The sequence below is a fragment of the Sphaerodactylus townsendi genome, linkage group LG02, assembly GCF_021028975.2.
Source record: "Sphaerodactylus townsendi isolate TG3544 linkage group LG02, MPM_Stown_v2.3, whole genome shotgun sequence".
Taxonomy (NCBI): Eukaryota; Metazoa; Chordata; class Lepidosauria; order Squamata; family Sphaerodactylidae; genus Sphaerodactylus; species Sphaerodactylus townsendi.
In genome coordinates this window covers 7,829,024-7,848,410 of record NC_059426.1, presented here as the reverse complement: position 1 = coordinate 7,848,410, position 19,387 = coordinate 7,829,024, and the positions used below count along the sequence as shown (strand labels likewise).

Below are 19,387 nucleotides of genomic sequence, written 5' to 3'. Positions count from 1 at the left end.
GCTGCTTTAAATTTCTTTTTTTTGCACCATCTCTGAAATTCTTCTCCCTGCCTCAAAACGGAATACTTTGCCCTCCATTTTTTGTCACGGCTCTTACAATGAATAGCAGCCCTTCCCTGTCCTCAAGCGTCAACCATGTCCGGAGTAAGCTCGGCAATAAAGCCCAAAGCAAGCAAGAGCGAAAGCCCGATTTGCTGGTAGATTGCAATCTGGCGCTTAATAAACGGGCCTAGCCCCTGGCTCGCTTCAAATATTCACACACTCTACTTGGGTGCAAAACGCATTAAAGGTGGGAAGCCTGCCAGTAGCCCAGGATCCTCTTACAGACAAGGGGCTTTCACAGATTAAAAGAAGCAAGACATTAAAGACTTTTCAACTGAATGGGTTTTGTTTTTAAGCAGAGTGAAAGACGTTTGCTAGTGGAGTGCCAAGTCACGTGGGGTGCCTGTGTGAGCCTACAAGCGCGGATCTGCCTTTTTCAGTTGGAAAACATGCACCCCGAATTGGGCCGCCATTACTACCGTGTTTCCCCGAAAATAAGACAGTGGAGCAGCAGTGGCGTAGTGGCTAAGAGCAGGTGCACGCTGATCTGGAGGAACCGGGTTTGATTCCCAGCTCTACCGCTTGAGTTGTGGAGGCTTATCTGGGGAATTCAGATTAGCCTGTGCACTCCCACACACGCCAGCTGGGTGACCTTGGGCTAGTCACAGCTTCTCGGAGCTCTCTCAGCCGCACCTACCTCACAGGGTGTTTGTTGTGAGGGGGGAAGGGCAAGGAGATTGTAAGCCCCTTTGAGTCTCCTGCAGGAGAGAAAGGGGGGATATAAATCCAAACTCCTCCTCCTCCTCCTCCTCCTCCTCCTCCTCCTCCTCTTCTTCTTCTTCTTCTTCTTCTTCTTCTTCTTCTTCTTCTTCTTCTTCTTCTTCTTCTTCTTCTTCTTCTTCTATTAATTTTTGCTCCCAAAGATGTGCTATGTCTTATTTTTCAGGGTATGTCTTCTTTTTCTGTGTTCTGTTCGTTGGGCATGCTTCTAAACAGAAACTTTGCTACGTCTTAATTTCGGGGAATGCCCTATATTTGGCACTTCAGCAAAACCTCTACTACGTCTTTTTTTCCCAGGGGATGTCTTATATTCGGGGAAACAGGTTACCCGCATTTCCAGATCATGGAATAGCACGAAAAAGCATTGCCTAAAGAGCTTCCCATTTATTTGTTCATTTGTTTCTATTTGTATCCCCACTTCCCACCACAAACTGGGGAATTTTGTATGTGGGTTTGCACCACAAACAGTACCATCATACGTAACGTGACACCTTTCTAAATATGTCACAGTCAACAGGCCTAGAGGAGTGTAACTCTGCTCTGGATTACATAGTAGGTAAATAAGGAACAAACATTTGCAGGGGGGAAAAAGGCAAGCAAGAAAGGGAGCCCAGCCAAGACTAAACAATTCCGCCAGCAAGGACAAGGACAACAATCTTATACCAACAATTGTATTCAAATAAATAAAGAATATTATCAAGCAAAACCATGATGGTGAACTTCTATTATAAAGTGCAAAGTGGGGCCAGGTGGGTTTTTTATCCAGCCAGGTTTCTGATTGGCTGTGCTTTTTTTTGTTGCTTCGGCAGCAACTGCCACCACAGCACAAGGATCTACACTGCCTTACTGATGACAGTTATTTTGGGGCTGGTTCCACCTCTTGTGACAGCCGTTTTTCTGGCTGCCATTTTGTGTGCACGTCCGCCATGCTGTGTCAAAATTTCAAATGTGCTTGCAGGCTCAAAAATCTTGGCGACCCCTGCTCTCTGCCCTGTTTTGTTGGCCCTCCAAAGCAACTGATTGGCCACTCTGTGAGAGAAGAAGGGGTGCCTTTCATATCCCACTTTCCATTCCTATAAGAAGATACAAAATGGCTTACAATTGAACATAAGAACATAAGAACAAGCCAGCTGGATCAGACCAGAGTCCATCTAGTCCAGCACTCTGCTACCCGCAGTGGCCTACCAGGTGCCTTTGGGAGCTCACGTGCAGGAGGTGAAAGCAATGGCCTTCTGCGGCTGTTGCTCCCGAGCACCTGGACTGTTAAGGCATTTGCAATCTCAGATCAAGGAGGATCAAGATTGGTAGCCAGAGATCGACTTCTCCTCCATAAATCTGTCCAAGCCCTTTTTAAAGCTATCCAGGTTAGTGGCCATCACCACCTCCTGTGGCAGCATATTCCAAACACCAATCACACGTTGCGTGAAGAAGTGTTTCCTTTTATTAGTCCTAATTCTCTCTCCCCCCCACCCCCCAGCATTTTCAGTGTATGCCCCCTGGTTCTAGTATTGTGAGAAATTTTTCTCTCTGTCGACATTTTCTATCCCATGCATAATTTTATAGACTTCAATCATATCCCCCCCTCAACATACTTCTATCAACATACTACTACTACTAATCACCTACTATCAATTCCCTCTGTTAAAACTGCTGTTAGCCCTGCTCCTTGGTCTTGCTGAGAGCTTGTAGTCTCATTCCATTAAAATAGTCAACGTGAATAATAAACCATCACATTTCAAAAGTTGGCTTTCTTGCCTCGGGGTTTTGTTTTTGTTTGGGGTTTAGTTATCCAAGAATTGGGTGCAAGATTTTCATCGCCATCACCACGATGTGTAGTAATGCACTGCTGACCCAGCAGCACCGTGGTAGAACGTTGGGACGCCAACGGACCTACGGCCTTGCTGGTCGCACCGCACCCCCACTCCTCATCCCCCTATGAGTCACGGGTCATGAACTGTCTGGCTCAGTCACCGGGCGCAGGGACAATGGTCTTGCCCCCAGGTGAGGATTAGGCTCAGACGCTTACGCTCCTCTCCGCACGTAGCCAGGTGAGATCATGCATCACATGATGATCTCCAGGTCTCCCGGTCTCCCGCTCATCTCCCTACCCACCTCCTTTACACGCCCACAATGAAACCCTAATAAAAGGTGCCAGAGACCAGCACAGGGCAGAGTTGTCAGGATCACGAAATCCCGCGCTTCCTGTTGCTGACGCTCTCCACCAGATGAAACCTCCTCCGCGTCTCGCCTATTCCTTAGCGACGACCCTGCGGGGATGACTACAACGATGGGTACAACTGAAGCAACGAAAAAGAATTTCCTGGTTTACGCTCCAGGAAAATGTGATTTGAAGAAGAAATGTACACCTCTGAGTCCACGAGGAAGTCTGCGCAAAACTGACAGAAGCTCACAAAAGCATAAATGTGTTACTGTACCAGACATCCTCTGCATCTTCATCGCATTCTGCTCCAAACTGGCAAATGTCGCAGGTGGAAGTTTCCTTCTGAATGGTTTCTCCAGACCCCTCACTACCTACAGATGACATAAATCAAGAAGGAAAGACTCAGTTCTTGAACCAAAGTGGACACAAAACCATCACAAATACAGGGAAAAAAAACAATAGTAGCATTGATGTACAAAAAGGTGTCTATAACATCTAAAACATGGCCATGTGGATGAAAGAAGCCTGTGGCACAAAGTGGTAAATTGCGCTATTGTAGTCAAAGCTCTGCTCACAACCTGAATTGGATCATGGGAGAAGTCGGTTTCAGGTGGCCAGCGAGATTGATTCAGCCAGCCATCCTTCTGAGCTTGGCAAAACGAATAGCTGGCTTGCTGGGGGTGAAGTGTAGATGCTTGGGGAAGGCAATGGGAAACCACCCCATAAGTACTGCCTGCCTAGCAAACAGGGGCAGAGCGAGTTCCTTTGCAGAGGCCAGCCACAGATGCAGGCGAAACGTCAGGAGAGAATGCTGCTAGAACACGGCCACACAGCCCGGAAACCACACAGAACCCCAGTGATTCCGGCCGTGAAAGCCTTCGACAATAAAATGTAAAGCTTACTTCACATATTCCAGCTTTAGCTGGTACGCCTAAGAGGGTACAGCTAAGACCGTGCAGGCAAGCCAGCAGAGGGGCAAATCCACCAGCGGGCAACCGTTGTGGCCCTCCATGCTAACCAGTTGTGGTGAAGTGGGGACATTCCAGAGCCATGGCTGGGGGTGGAGCCAACTGAAAGCTTTTCAGTGGCAGGGAGGGTTTAAAAAAATTTTTTGCCTCCCCATGCTGCCAAAAACCTCCGTGGAGGCAGCAGAGTGGCACCGAAGCAATGCCGTCCCAGGTCACCAGGCTCTGGGCTGGGTTGCCCGCCGGCCAGAGGAAGCAAACGGCTTCAACTGGCTCAAGCAACTGAGATCCCCCAAACATTGGTGCATCCTCAATTTATCTCAATTTATCTTAAGCACGAGGGCCCACTGCAGGTAAGTGCAATTTTTCATTGCAACAGAAGAATGCCATTTAACTTAGGCCCCTTCTGCACACGCAAAATAATGCGTTTTCAAACCACTTTCACAACTGTTTGCAAGTGGATTTTGCCATTCCGCACAGCTTCAAAGAGCACTGAAAGCAGTTTGAAAGTGCATTATTCTGCATGTGCGGAATGAGCCTTAGATAGTCACAGCGACAGATTAAGCAGTTTTCTCAATTTGGGATTCCCTAAAGGTATGGAAATACTTTCCCCCTGTCCCTGGTTGCCAGACCAAAAAGATTCTCCACTCCTGGATGTACTATTACGGCATAAACATGAAATCGCCCACAAAAACACAATAGGGCCCGGTGTCTCAAGCCAAACAAACACTCGATCACCATATTATCCGTTCTGCTAAACAGGCCAGAAAGCGAGCGCTATCTCAAACAAGTTAAATTCAACAAATAAGTGCAAAAATGTGATAACTTGTATCACCAAGAATCCGCATGCATCACAAGCGAGTAACCGGTAGATGTAAGCAGTGGTGGGATCCAAAAATTTTAGTAACAGGTTACCATGGTGGTGGGATTCAAACTGTGGTGTAGCGCCAATGGGGCTGGGCGGGGCACGATGGGGGCGTGGTTGGGCATTCCAGGGGCGGGGCATTCCTGGGCGGGGCTGTGGCAAGGACGCAGCCGCTGCGCCGGTCCTTGGGCGGGGAACGAATGCACGCAGGAGCAGGCTGCCACGCACGCCAGTGCACCTCCGGCTAGACTGCTTCAAGTTCTGCACGCTACTGCTGAGAGGAGGGGCGTAACGAAGGCAAAAATCACATGGCAAAACCACCAATTAGGAACCCCCTCTCGGCACACACAAATAATTAGTAACCGACTCTCGGGAACCTGCGAGAACCTGCTGGATCCCACCTCTGGATGTAAGACTGCAACTGTGAATCTCCGCATGCGCCCTGCAAAGATGACTGTTCCCAATGCTAAGTAGGTGCGGATGAATTCCAGCGTAGGGCAAGAAATCCAAAGAGTGTGAAGTTGAATCTACACTCTTGGCCAATGACAGACATGGGAAATTCAACGGCTGATTTAAGTGCCACTTTTGAAAATGGCCATACTGTCTCCTAATTTGCAGCATAATGAAACTGCATTAATGTTTACAGCTGCTGCAGATGCTCTTTTGAAGGTCCCTTGGCAAAAGCCTGACTTCCTTTTAAAATAAAATTAAAGCAAGATTGGAAACATAAGAGATCCCAGTCTACCACTTGGCATTTCTTCTCCCCCAGCCCTGGGTACTTTATCAGATGTGCCATCTCCTGGCAAACGATAATGAATCTTGGCTTCCTTAGGTGGGCAATTGCTAAATGCTGTCAAGTGGAGGCATTGTTATTACGCTGCCGTGCAAATGTGGAAAACTGACAGGGCTGAGAATTAATTCACACGTGAATTTTTCCGATGCCTTGCTTGGGTGATTGAGGGACTGGAGCACCTTCCCTATGAGGAGAGGCTGCAGCGTTTGGGACTCTTTAGTTTGGAGAGGAGACGTCTGAGGGGGGATATGATTGAAGTCTATAAAATTATGCATGGGGTAGAAAGTGTTGGCAGAGAGACATTGTTCTCTCTTTCTCACAATACTAGAACCAGGGGGCATCCATTGAAAATGCTAGGGGGAAGAATTAGGACTAATAAAAGGAAACACGTCTTCACGCAACGTGTGATTGGTGTTTGGAATATGCTGCCACAGGAGGGGGTGACGGCCACTAACCTGGATAGCTTTAAAAGGGGCTTGGACAGATTTATGGAGGAGAAGTCGATTTATGGCTACCAATCTTGATCCTCCTTGATCTGAGATTGCAAATGCCTTAACAGTCCAGGTGCTCGGGAGCAACAGCCGCAGAAGGCCATTGCTTTCACATCCTGCACGTGAGCTCCCCAAGGCACCTGGTGGGCCACTGCGAGTAGCAGAGAGCTGGACTAGATGGACTCTGGTCTGATCCAGCTGGCTTGTTCTTATGTTCTTCTTATGTTCTTATGGGTTGAGAATTTTCTATGTTCCTTTCTTGGGTGCTGTGAATGCAGAGGCATTTAGGTGGTCAAATGGAAGTGCTTGTTACTCCAGTCAATAATTGAGACTCAGGCAGGGGCGGAGCAACAGGAAACTGCACCTGGGCCATGCCTGCATCCCGTGCCCTTGCCATGCCCTCACCCGCTTTGCCATGCCCCTGCACATGCCCTCACCCTGCCCCTGTTTGGTGCATCGTGCCCCACCTCCCTCCTTGGCACTATGCCAGTGGACTCAGGAATTTTTCAAGAGCTTTATAGAACTGTGCTGGGACTCGGGGTTCAAGAAGCCAGAGCTGAAGGAAAATCTTGCCCCCCACCAGTATATATCTTGAAACATTTGCTCAGCCAAGAAATTCCCCCCAGTGGTGGGATCCAAAAATTTTAGTAATAAGCTCCCATGGTGGTGGGATTCAAACTGTGGCGTAGCGTCAATGGGGCTGGGCGGGGCACGACAGGGGTGTGGCCGGGCATTCTGGGGACGGGGCATTCCTGGGCGGGGCTGTGGCAAGGACGCAGCCGCTGCGCCGGTCTTTGGGCGGGAAACGAATGCACGCAGGCGCAGGCTGCCACGCACGCCGGCGCACCTCCGGCTAGACTGCTTCAAGTTCTGCGGGCTACTGCTGAGAGGAGGGGCGTAACGAAGGCCAAAATCACGTGGCAAAATCACCAATTAGTAACCCCCTCTCGGCACGCACAAACAATGAGTAACCTACTCTCGGGAACCTGTGAGAACCTGCTGGATCCCACCTCTGAATCCCCCCCCCCATTCGTTCCCAAAACAATTTGCATAAGAAAGGACAGTGGGAAGGAGCACTGTTATGGTACTTCATCGTGACAGGCTCCCTCCTCCTCACTTGGAAACTCCAAGTGGCTTACAAACTTCTTCCCCTTCCTCTCCCCACAACGGACACCTTGCGAGGTAGGTGGGGCTGAGAGACTCACGAGAGATAACTGGGAATGGCCCAAGGCCACCCCGCAAGCATCCTGTGGAGGAGCAGGGAAACAAATCCAGTTCACCAAATTAGACTTGTTCACTCATGTGGAGGAGTGGGAAATCGAATCTGGTTCTCCCGATTAGAATCTACCATTCTTAACCGTGGCACCACTCTACTCTCTTGATGCTTCCGTTTCCCCTGCTTTTTCTTCTGTACTGTGTCACTGTAACCCCCATGCTCAGAATGGGTTGACCCAGAAAGGGGTGGAGACTCAAAGCAGCAGAAGGCTGCAGAGCTCTTTGGAGGAGACCAGGCTACCAGACTCGGACCTTGGTTTGTATAAGCCCTTAACACCTTGTTACGGTCACTGCAATATTGTTGGGAACTACTGGGAAGGTAGTTGTTTATTTTTGCTATGTTGTAAATGTTGGAGTTTATTGTTTCAGGGTTTTTAATGTTTGTAATGGGTGAGAGTTCTCCTGGAAACCTTCATCATGTTGAATCCTGTTCACCAAGCCCTTGGAGTCTTCAGGAGCCAACCCACTTGCAAGAAGAAATGGACTTGGCGTTACAAGACTGTAACTAGAAGGACTTGAAAATGCAACCTGAACAGGACCTTGAAGTGTGATGTTAAATGTTGATGTTTAATGTTATGTGTTAAGAAAGTAAACCATTTTGTTTTTAAAAGTTGTTGTTGCAAACTCATTCCAAGTTCTGCCCCACAGAACCCACAGATAGAGGTTACAACACCAGTGGTCTTTTTCTCACAACAGTTCTCATAGCAGAGAACAGTACTGTTATCTTAGAAAAAGAAGAAGAGTTTGGATTTATATCCCCCCTTTCTCTCCTGCAGGAGACTCAAAGGGGCTGACAATCTCCTTGCCCTTCCCCCCTCACAACAAACACCCTGTGAGGTGGGTGGGGTTGAGAGAGCTCCGAGAAGCTGTGACTAGCCCAAGGTCACCCAGCTGGCGTGTGGGAGAGTGCACAGGCTAATCTGAATTCCCCAGATAAGCCTCCACAGCTCAGGCGGCAGAGCAGGGAATCAAACCCGGTTCCTCCAGATTAGATACATGAGCTCTTAACCTCCTACGCCACTGCTGCTCCTAGGAGCATTATTTAGGAGCATTACTTAACTTAGGAGCATTACTTTACTTAATCTTAGGAGCATTACTTAACTTTGTCACACTGGAAAGCTAAAAATGCGCCCACAAAGAAAACAGTCTCTCTAAATGGGCAAACAGGTCTTTAGGTCAACTGAAATAATGGAAGTCTTGTAATCATGGAGAAGATACTGCTCCTCAGAGCAGAAAATACAGAACAAATGGCCTACCTGGTATAAGGTGTGCACATAAAAACATTTACCTTGTGGTGGAAGCTGCTGAGACAGATGCTTATATCTCACTCAGCAGAACTTGGCTTAGTGCCTTTCATTCCCTCAGTGTGGCTTGGTGTTTGAGTGGTGGACTGCAATCTAGAGAACCAAGTTTGAGTGCCCACTCCTCCACATGAGTGGAGGACTCATCTCATGGGTTACATTCCCTGCTCTTCCACATGAAGCCTGCCAGTGACCTTGGGCCAGACACAGTTGTCTCTGAACTCTCTCAGTCCCACCTACCTCAGAAGGTGTGTGTTGTGGGGAGAGGAAGGGATTATAAGCCACTTTGAGACTCTTTACCAGGGGTCTTCAAACTATGGCCCTCAAGATGTTCATAGACTACAATTCCCATGAGCCCTACCACTTGGCCATGCTGGCAGGGGCTGATGGGAATTGTAATCCATGAACTACAGGAGGGCCATAATTTTAAGACCCCTGCTCTTTACGGTTGAGAGGAATGAGATTTTAAAAAGAACTCCTTCTTATGAAGTCCTGCACAGTACAATTACCAGGGGAGGAGCAAGGGGGAACTGCGCCTGGGGCATGAACACACTCTGCTCCCCTGCCACGGCACCGCCCACCCCTGCCCTGCCCCGGAATGCCCCGCCTCGCCCCCACACTGGCACATGCCTGGGGCATTGCGCCCCCCTGTCCCATGGGCGCTACGCCACTGACACTTACACTTCAACGCATGAAGCAGTTTTCTGTTGAATCAGATCACTGGGCCATGAAGACCAGTACTGTGTACTGAGACTGACTGTGGCTTTCTGGAATCTCAGGCAGAGGGTTTTCACATCACCTTCTATCTGATTTGTTTAACTGGGGACTGAAACTGGGACCTTCTGAACGCAAAATGCTCTACTACTGAGCCAAGGCCCTCTCCAACTGCAAGGCAAATTTTTATCCCTTGCAAATCTCATGCCATCTTGAATACTTGCCATTCCGGCATAGGAAGGAACGTTCTGAGGAGCAGAAAGAGATCATTTCGTTTCAGAGATTTCTGGGGGGTGTTGTTCTCTTGATGACCTGGGGTAGCTGTCAGGTGCAAGTACCAGAAAAGATCTGCCCCCCAACAACGTTCTGAACTGTGGATGCATGATACCACTGTGCAAAGATGCCCTTAGAGAACAGAGTTTTATTAGACAATAAAACATTTCATTGCATAATAAAACACGCACACAGAATGAATGTGCCCTTAAGGAGTTAAGCCTAACGATCAGATCAAGGGAATAAGCGAAAGCAAGACCGTGCACACGAAACGACAGAGTTTCTTTTACGACGAGACAAGAACCCTCTATTTGACCTTGGACAGCCAAGTCAAATTCATGCTCGGAGATTGGACGTCCACTTATTAACCTTCCGTCTGGTCAAAGGATTAAGAGGAGAAAGACGGAATTTGCCCCAATTCTGCCCGACCACTCAACCTTCAGAAGAATGTAGCAAGGTAACAAATACACAGTGCAAGAGCAATCTTAACATGCGCTTAGAGAACACGCCGGCTTCAGAGGTCTTTGTCAGGGAGCTGTTGATTTACGCCTGTGTATCTTTTTGTAATATTAGTATGGCGAGCGAGATAGCAACACCATACATTAAAATGCGCTCCATTCCAAACCTGATGAAACTCCTGGCGGTTGAAGGAAAAGGAGAAGAGACTGCGGGAGAAGATTTAGGTAGCGCCGAAGATTTCTTATCACTGCACAACATAACTCTCTAATGGTTTGGTGCCTTGGAGGGTCATCGGAGATCACTTATCATATAAATCAAATGGGTGGCAGCCTCTTAAGAGCGCCAGCCCATAGCAATTTCATGTCTTTGCTCGCAGACATCAAATCTATCTTTTCGGCAGACTATAGAAAAAGATAATGCGCTGCTCCATTTACACCGTCCCAGGGACCCAAATCGAGAGATCTGCTAATCTCAAGATGCCACTATGACTTCTGATTAAATGGCAATTGACTTCGAAAATGGCTGGTTTTAAACCTTTTAAGTTTTGATTGGACCAAGTTCCCATTTACAAGGATGGGTCTTTCCGCCCGACAGAAACTTCTCCCTGTACGTGCCTCGGTGTGGCTGGTTATGTGGAATTGGCCTGATACAATTAATTTGTGCAAATAGCTGTAATGACTGGCAGCGGTATATCTTTATTTGAGAAGAGGTGCCCCTCCAGGCAAACTGTGAAGATACTGGAATGGCTTCCCACTTGGACGTTGCTGGATTTCATGAGCGTGTTGTTTGATGTGAAAATCCCAGTTTCTGGTATGAGTTTTCCATGCTCGCAATGAAACGGCAGTTGATGTTTCCCACCCCCGCACCCCCCAAACCATACTGCTGAGATTTCATAGGATTGCTGCTTTTAAAATCATTGCCTGGGTCTGCACAAATGGCATAAGTGTGGCATAAAGAGGGCAAATGATGATGTTAAAGAAAGAAAGAAACGTTGCCAGTAGTTGAATACAGCTGGCAAAAACATATGACCTTTGACCTTCAAAGCCATTCGCGGCCTTGGCCCTGCCTATCTGAGGGACCGTCTCTCCCTATATCGCCCTTCTAGGCCCCTCCGCTCATCGGAGGCGGACCTACTGGTGATCCCTGGCCCCAAGGCGATCCGGCTGGCCTCTAAAGGGCCAGGGCCTTTACGGCTCTGGCCCCTACCTGGTGGAACAGGCTTCCAGGTGAGACTTACAAAGTTTCCGCAGGGCCTGTAAAATGGACCTGTTCCGCCAGGCGTTTGGCCAGCCGGGATGATGTCAACTCCGCCATAAGAACATCTGGCCTCCCGTGGGTATATAAAGGGGGGAGGGGTTGAAGCCACCTGTAGTCTTGGTTTTATGTATTATTTTATGTAAATTATATATTATGATGTTTTAAATTGTTTTATCATTGATGGACACCGCTCTGAGCCTTTGGGGAGGGCGGTATATAAATATAATAAATAAGTAAATAAGTAAGTAAGTAAGTAAATAAATAAATAAATATGAAACAAAATGGAGTGAAAAGGGCACCTTTCAACAGTCCTATGGCATAGTGGTTAAGAGCAGGTGCACACTAATCTGGGGGACCGGGTTTGATTCCCCGCTCTACCACTTGAACCTGCCTCACAGGGTGTTTGTTGTTGGGGGGGAGGGAAGGGAAAGAAGATTGTAAGCCCATTTGAGTCTCCTTACAGGAGAGAAAGTGGGATATAAATCCAAACACCTCTTCTTCCTCTTCTACTATAGCAGAATAACAACATGGACCATTCACACAACAAGAACGGCAGATTAATTAACTACTTCCCTTACTGCTGTATGCATGAACACAGGAAGCTATCTTATACTGAATCAAACCACTGGTCCATCAAAGTCAGCATTATGTATTCTAACTGGAAGTAACTTTCACATCACCTTCTACCGGTGACCATTTTGGTTGGAGATGCTGGTCCCTGAACTATTTCTATTTATTTACATTTATTCCTCACCCTTTACTGTGGTTTCAGGGCAGGTTATAATTTTAAAAAAATACAGCAGTAAAATCACAACAATAAAAAAACCCAACAACAGTAAAATGACAACAATAAAAAATCCAACAACAGTAAAATCACAATAAAACCCCATCCTAAAAACCCAACACCATCCAAATTTCCACCCACCCACCCACCCACAAGGCAGCGGTGTATGGATATCTTGGGGGTGGGTGGGCTCCCAGCAAGGGGAGTCAGCCAAACGTCCAGGTGAAGAGGATGTTCTTGGCCGGGCTCCAAAACTCCAAGAGAGTAGGAGTCCAGAGAGCCTCTGGAAGGCTGGTGTTGCCCTGTGTAGGGGGCCACTGCAGAGAAGGCTCTCCAGGTTGCCCCCACCTCCTGACCTCTGAAAGGGGTGGGACAACAAAGCGGGCTTCCCCCTCCAATCTCAGCACCAGGGCAGACGTATATAGGCAGATGCACTCTCTCGGGTACTCAGGGCTGAAGCCGTATAGGGCTTTATAGCATTTTGAATTGAGCCCAGTAGTGCATTGGAAGCCAGTGCAGACTTCTACATAACTTGGGGCCTTCTGCATACAGGGTTCACCCTCCAAGGCAGCCATTTTCTTCAGGGGAGTTGTTCTGTTGTCCGGAGAGCAACTGGAACAGTGAGAGTTCGCCAGGCCCCGCCTGAAGGTCTGGAACTCTACCCACTGGCCATTTTTCAGCTCAAAAGTGGCCAGCCCCTGTTGTGTTTCTCCTCAGAGGTGAGGGGAAGGATCTGTGGGTGGTGGGGAGGGAGTCAAACACGCTCTACTGTCCTTTCCAACTAGACATAAGAACAGTTTTTTCCCGAATGCCATCACTCTGTTAAACAAATAATTCCCTCGATAATGTCAAACTATTTATTATATAATTACTGCACTACTTTTTTCATCATTCCTATTACCCATCTCCTCCCACTTATGACTGTATGACTATAGCCTGTGCTGACATTTTATTTTATTTTAAGATTTTACATTTTATGTTTTCATTACTATTGATTGTTTCCTGATTGCTTACTAGACCTATATGACAATCATTAAGTGCTGTACCTTATGATTCTTGACAAATGTATTTTTCTTTTATGTACACTGAGAGCATATGCACCGGAGACAAATTCCTTGTGTGTCCAATCACACTTGGCCAATAAAGATTCTATTCTATTCTATTCTATTTCTCTGATCGAGTCCACCACTCCCCAGAACTGTATTTCACTTCGATCAGAAAAGCTCAGCAACAGCTCCCGCGTCCCCCGCCTCACGTTTAAATTAGCCCGAGGCAGCCCAGTTAAACAAGAGCAGGAGCCAGTATCTTTACATACAATTAAGAGTCTAGTCACAGGGGCCAAGTAAAGCCTGCCAAATGGATTCGTGTTCCTTTGGTGAATAACAACAACATTCGAGGAATGCAACGCATTTGCGCTGAGAATTACAACACTTTGCAATGAGCTGGGAGTTGTACTTTTCCACACCCTATTTTTCCCCTACATGTTGCAGGTTCCCCCCCCCCCCCCCGTACTTATGTGGCTTATTTTTCCACATGTCTTTTCTTTTTGTTCTCGATGTCAGGTTGGATATTGCAGCGTTGCTGCACTGTAAAGCAATCCGTAATAATCAGATGGCCTTGCCTATGCTAGAAAATCTGAATGAGTGCCGGGCACCCCAATCCACTGGCCAAGGTGGCTGGAGAAAGCACCGCTGCCCTGCCAACCCTGCTGTCTCTGGAGGACTTTGTCAGAACCTGTCAAAAAGACACACGTAGATGAGCAAAATCTAAATGACAGTTGTGTCCACCCCTAGACAGGTGCCGTGTGCATAATCAGTGTCGAGTGCAACAATATTAACGTGTGAATAACGGATAAGACCTGTGCACCTGATTGGGACCTGTATTGTATATAGTTGGCACAGAGAACACAGAGGAGTTAAATATTACCACTGTGTTAATGGAACATTCTTTCCTTGATCTTGCTTTAATGGTTTCACATGCTTGGAAGATAACTAGGCATGCCCCCGACTCCCCTGTACTCCCTTGGGAAATGGGATGTTTCCGTTGATCTGTGGGGATGAGAGTCCAGGTGGCTTTATCTCTATCTCTCACTGGCCTCGGGGTGCTCAGACTCCGATGCTTCCTGTAAGCTGGGTGCTTCGTCACCTTCCGATAAACACGACTGATCAACCAATCCAGAGCCCGTTTATTGATTCAAGGGTCGAGACCTAACACTTGCTCAGTGTTTTTAGCAGCTGGGCAGGTCCAGGTAGAGGTCTTGCCTAGCGAGGTTTCTGATTAGTCCAGAAACACCTGTGCCTAGAAACACCTGTTGTCTGGCGAAGCACTTTGGTAGTTAGAGCAATAAATAGAACTTCTGCACCATTGACTGCGTCTGTCAGTTGTTTCTGCATTGCATCCTACAAGGTGGTCTACTCCGAGTAACCACTGCTTCAACAGGTTATGGGCCCAGAACCTGCATTGACTCGTGAGTACCTGTGTGCAAAGAAAAATCATAAACCCCCCCCCCCCCACACACACCAGAAAGCCCTCCACAGGGCTAAATAGGTTTACCTCACCCTGAAGAATGCCATAAATCCAAGCCCTGGGCCATGGAGTAACTGCCCCCAAAGCCAAAGTGGCTTACAACAGGCAATTGGGTAAAAAGTAAATTAAATAAATAAATAGGATACTCTCATCCACATCCCAGCACCACAGACATCAGCCAAGGGACAATAAAACACTATTGAAATGTACACTATACATAATAATCCTCCATAAAAACTGGAACCACTCATATCACTAATAGTCAGTTCCACACCTAGGAATGCCCAAGTCTGCCCACCTCTGAGAGACAGCGTTGTGTAGTGGTTAAGAGCAGGTGGATTCTAATTTGGAGAACTGGGTTTGATCCCCCACTCCTCCACCTGAGTGGCGGAGGCTTCTCTGGTGAACCAGATGTGTTTCCACACTCCTGCGTTCCTGCTGGGTGACCTTGGGCTAGTCACAGTTCTTCAGAACTCTCCCAGCCCCACTTACCTCACAAGGTGTCTGTTGTGGGGAGAGGAAGGGGAAGGGGTTTGTAGGCCACCTTGAGTCTCCTTACAGGAGAAAAATGTGGGATATAAATCCAGACTCCTCTTCTACTTCTCCCGCATGTGCCAGCGAACAATTGGACAACTGCGCAGCTCTGCAGCACAGCTGACTTCCGAGCTTCATTGCCATGGAGCTGAGGGCAGCTAGTTGCTGGCAGGGGTGCTCCTTGTGCCGATGGAGGGGGCAGATGCATCAGTGCAGTCCTGGACCAACTCCACGACTCCATTCACTCCCCCCTTGCGCGCGCGCATTTACACACACACGGACTGGACTCTTGGTGCACTGATAGCTTAATAACCTAAAGAAGAAGAAGAAGAGTTTGGATTTATATCCCCCCTTTCTCTCCTGCAGGAGACTCAAAGGGGCTGATAATCTCCTTGCCTTACCCCCCTCACAACAAACACCCTGTGAGGGAGCTCCGAGAAGCTGTAACTAGCCCAAGGTCACCCAGCTGGCGTGTGTGGGAGTGTACAGGCTAATCTGAATTCCCCAGATAAACCTCCACAGCTCAGGCGGCAGAGCTGGGAATCAAACTCGGTTCCTCCAGATTAGATACACGAGCTCTTAACCTCCTACTCCACTGCTGCTCACTGATTTTAAAGCACTTCCTACTTCTACATGAACCTCCCCACCTGCTCTGGTTTTCTTCAGAGGCCACCGCCATCTTGAGCTAGACAACATGAGAAAGATCCTTTTTGGTTGTGGTGCCAAAACTCCAAAAATCAATCTCTGGGAACATTTGTCTGTTGCTCACTATTGTCTTCTTCCAGAGGGTGAAAACTTGTTTGTTTTGTTTGGTATTCCCTCACTAACTCTTATTAATGATCCCACCTCGCTGTTCGTGTGGGTTTAATTTTTTTTTTAAATTAAATATATATTTTTATTAATAATATATTATAATATAATCTACAATATTATTATCATAGGGACATTATGATTTCTCTCTCTGTCCATCTGTCTGTTTCTGTTTTCCTGTCTGTCTGTTTTATAGGCTGCCTGTCCCCATTTAGAATCAGTGTGGCTTACAACAGTCAATTGGGTAAAAAAAAAATACAACCATTAAATAGAAGATTCTCATCCACATACCAGCACCACTGACATCAGCCTTGGGCAACAAAACAGCATTGAAATTTACATTATAAATAATAATTCCCCCTGCAGGGGGTTGGACTTGATGGCCCTTGTGGTCTCTTCCAACTCTATGATTCTATGATTCTAAAAATGGGAACCATTTGTCAGACTCTCAAACGTGGAAATAACAGAGACTGTAGGAAAGTCCAAAAGCAGTTTATTCCTTGCGAAGAGTAACAATGTAAAGCAGGATCTGAGCTAGAGAGCTCAGATCCAGGACTTATATCTTTTAATCCCCCCCATTTCGCCCTATACCAAATGTCCATTACAGTTTCTACTACAAAGCTACAAAGGACCTGGGAACCTTTCACACCTCTTTGAAGATGGGCTGGCGCCAGGAGATTGCCAACAGGAGATTGCTAGGAAGAGAAGAGGGAAACAGGAAAACCATTGCAAATCACACACAGCAAGACATCAAGATGCTGACAGGCATGGTCCTGACACCATTCATACCACACAAGGAAAAAGGAGAAGAGAAAGGGGGAAAGGAAAAGGGATGCCCGTTGACCAGTTGGTTGGACCCCATTGCAGTCCTCAACCACAAGCCTGCCTATCTATCTATCTATCTATCTATCTATCTATCTATCTATCTATCTATCTATCTATCTATCTATCTATCTATCTATCTATCTATCTATCTATCTATCTATCTATCTATCTATCTATCTATCTATCTATCTATCTATCTATCTATCTATCTATCTATCTATCTATCTATCTATCTATCTATCTATCTATCTATCTAGTGCTTTTAACTGCCTGAAATGTTTCAAAGTTCACCAAGCTGGGGGCCCTGAATTGGGTGGAAGGACAACATAGATGCTATAAACAAATGAACAAAACTCAGCAAAGTAGGGGTAAGCCGTCAGTATATTGAGTGGATTGTATTCTTACATGTGACATAGTACAAAACATGCTTGCTTATCTCTTCAGCTTGGAATTAGTAACACCATATTGTTGCATTTACTTATTGATGTGGGGTTTTTTTTTTGTTTCTTTGCTTCTGGTGTGTGTGCGTCACCACATCCAGTGGGCTGACTTTGGATTCAGGTCACTGGGAAAGGATTACACCCGAGAACGTACTATTGCCTTCCAGATAGGGCTCAAAGTGCTTAATTTTCACCTATAAAATTCTAAATAGCTTGAGACTGACGTGTGTTACATTTTCCTTTATTCCACTGTGATCTCTATGGTGCACTCTTTATTACTGCCCTCTGTGCCACAGAAACGGGATTCTGATAATTAGATTTTCACCTGTTGGGAAACTCGTTTGAGGCAGTGGCCTACCCAAAGTCAAACACAGCAACCCTAAGCAGGTCTACTTAGATGCAAGTACCATTTTATTCTATGGGGCTTGTTCCCAAGAAAATGTCCGTAGGATTGCAGCCAAAATGATCACCCTTTGGAGCGCCTTCCTATCCGCCACTGTGCAACTGGAGAACCATACACAGATGCAGTAGGTTAAGACACTCTCTATAGCACAGCGGTAAAAGGACACCAGGAGTTTTCCATCCAGTTGTTGTTTCCTTAAAAGTCTCAGATCGTACAGTCTTTGCTGGGCCTTCTTAACCACCACGGCAGTCTGTATGCCCCAGGTTAAGTCCTCTTTAATCATAACGCCCAGAAATTTAAAACTAGCCACCCGCTCTACTTGATCTCCATTTATAGTCAAGGGCTGAATTTCTGAACTATTCCTTCTATAGTCCACTATAAGCTCCTTTGTCTTGCATTGAAAGTGGATTGAAAGTGCGTTATTCTGCATGTGCGGAAGGGGCCTTAGTCAACTTAACTTCGACTGCATTGATTCAACCAAGTCTGTTGTACAATCCTTTGCTAACATTTTGCTTCAGTGTGCGATGGGATTTCTTGGCTCGTTGTCCAAACATTGAATAAAACAATTTGTCAATCCAGAGGTACAATCACTAGGATGAAACAGGCAGTCTTCATTCCCCTGAGAAGAATAACTAGGCCATCCACTCAACCTCCCATGCAACCGACCATGACGAATCTTGGCTGACAAATTTCTTGTCTGAAACTTGGATTCGCCACTGACAACATTTCCTCCAAACACGCTTGTCATGGTTCATCAGCCAGAGGCTACATATTTCTATTTCAAAAATGGAGTTTGCAGTTTTGGTTTGCTACGAGGAAGAGACCGAAACGAGGGCAACTCGCCACCCACGACCTACAATGTAGGGCAGCGACTGCACCAGTTACGTTACCAAAATGGCGACTGGTTCTTTTCTTTCCTGGAAACAGTATGAAACCAAGACTAGCAGGACACTTCACAAGGCAAGTGAACTCACGGACAGCCAGTTCTGGATTTCAATCAGTGTATTGATTACATACAGAGGGGAAATGTCTCATTCAAATATCTCGTCCACCAATTACTCATACTCACCACCAATCCCTTCACTGAACTGATCAAGTTCAGTAAGGGTGAGGATGACAGGCATGGCAGCACTGCCTAACCCATAGGTGTCAAACTCGTGGCCCTCCAGATGTTATGGACTACAGTTCCCACCATCCCCTGCCAGCATGATGCTGGCAGGGGATGATGGGAACTGTAGTCCACAACATCTGGAGGGCCGTGAGTTTGACACCTGTGGCCTAACCTGAAACACCATCCTTGGAAGTGCCCGAGGACCCTGCGCTACTTGAAGAGAGTAGCGCGGGGCTTAAGGTAAGTGGGGAAAGGCCCACAGAGAAACACTGGCCATGAAAGAGCGGAACCCTGAATATTCCAGGTTGTATTGCAGTGGTCTGGTAGTTTTTGATCCAGAGGGATACAAATCTTATCGCGACATGCCTGTGAAGATGCCAGCCATAGGCGAACACGAAACATTAGGAGTGAAAACTACCAAACCACGGGATATATTCTCACAAACAACTTTGATGAGAAGTACCTTCCTCAACTGGAAAACCGGTCACAATAGCCAGCTCTAAAACCACCCAAGGAGATCTGTAAGGATAATTTGGCCGAGAAGATCAATGTATCTGCTTCATTCCCTTCCTAGTGCC

The 19,387-nt window shown here is 46.9% G+C and overlaps 1 protein-coding gene across 1 annotated transcript in view; it reads right to left on the bottom strand.

The window, feature by feature from the left end:
- TMEFF2 (transmembrane protein with EGF like and two follistatin like domains 2) overlaps positions 1-19,387 on the bottom strand; it is a 328,663-nt gene that overhangs the window by 135,133 nt on the left and 174,143 nt on the right. The window contains exons 8-9 of the mRNA XM_048483643.1: positions 6,565-6,568; positions 3,258-3,354 (exon numbers count right to left, since the gene is read on the bottom strand). Coding sequence (XP_048339600.1) covers positions 3,258-3,354; positions 6,565-6,568 — 101 coding nt within the window. The remainder of the gene's footprint in view (positions 1-3,257; positions 3,355-6,564; positions 6,569-19,387) is intronic.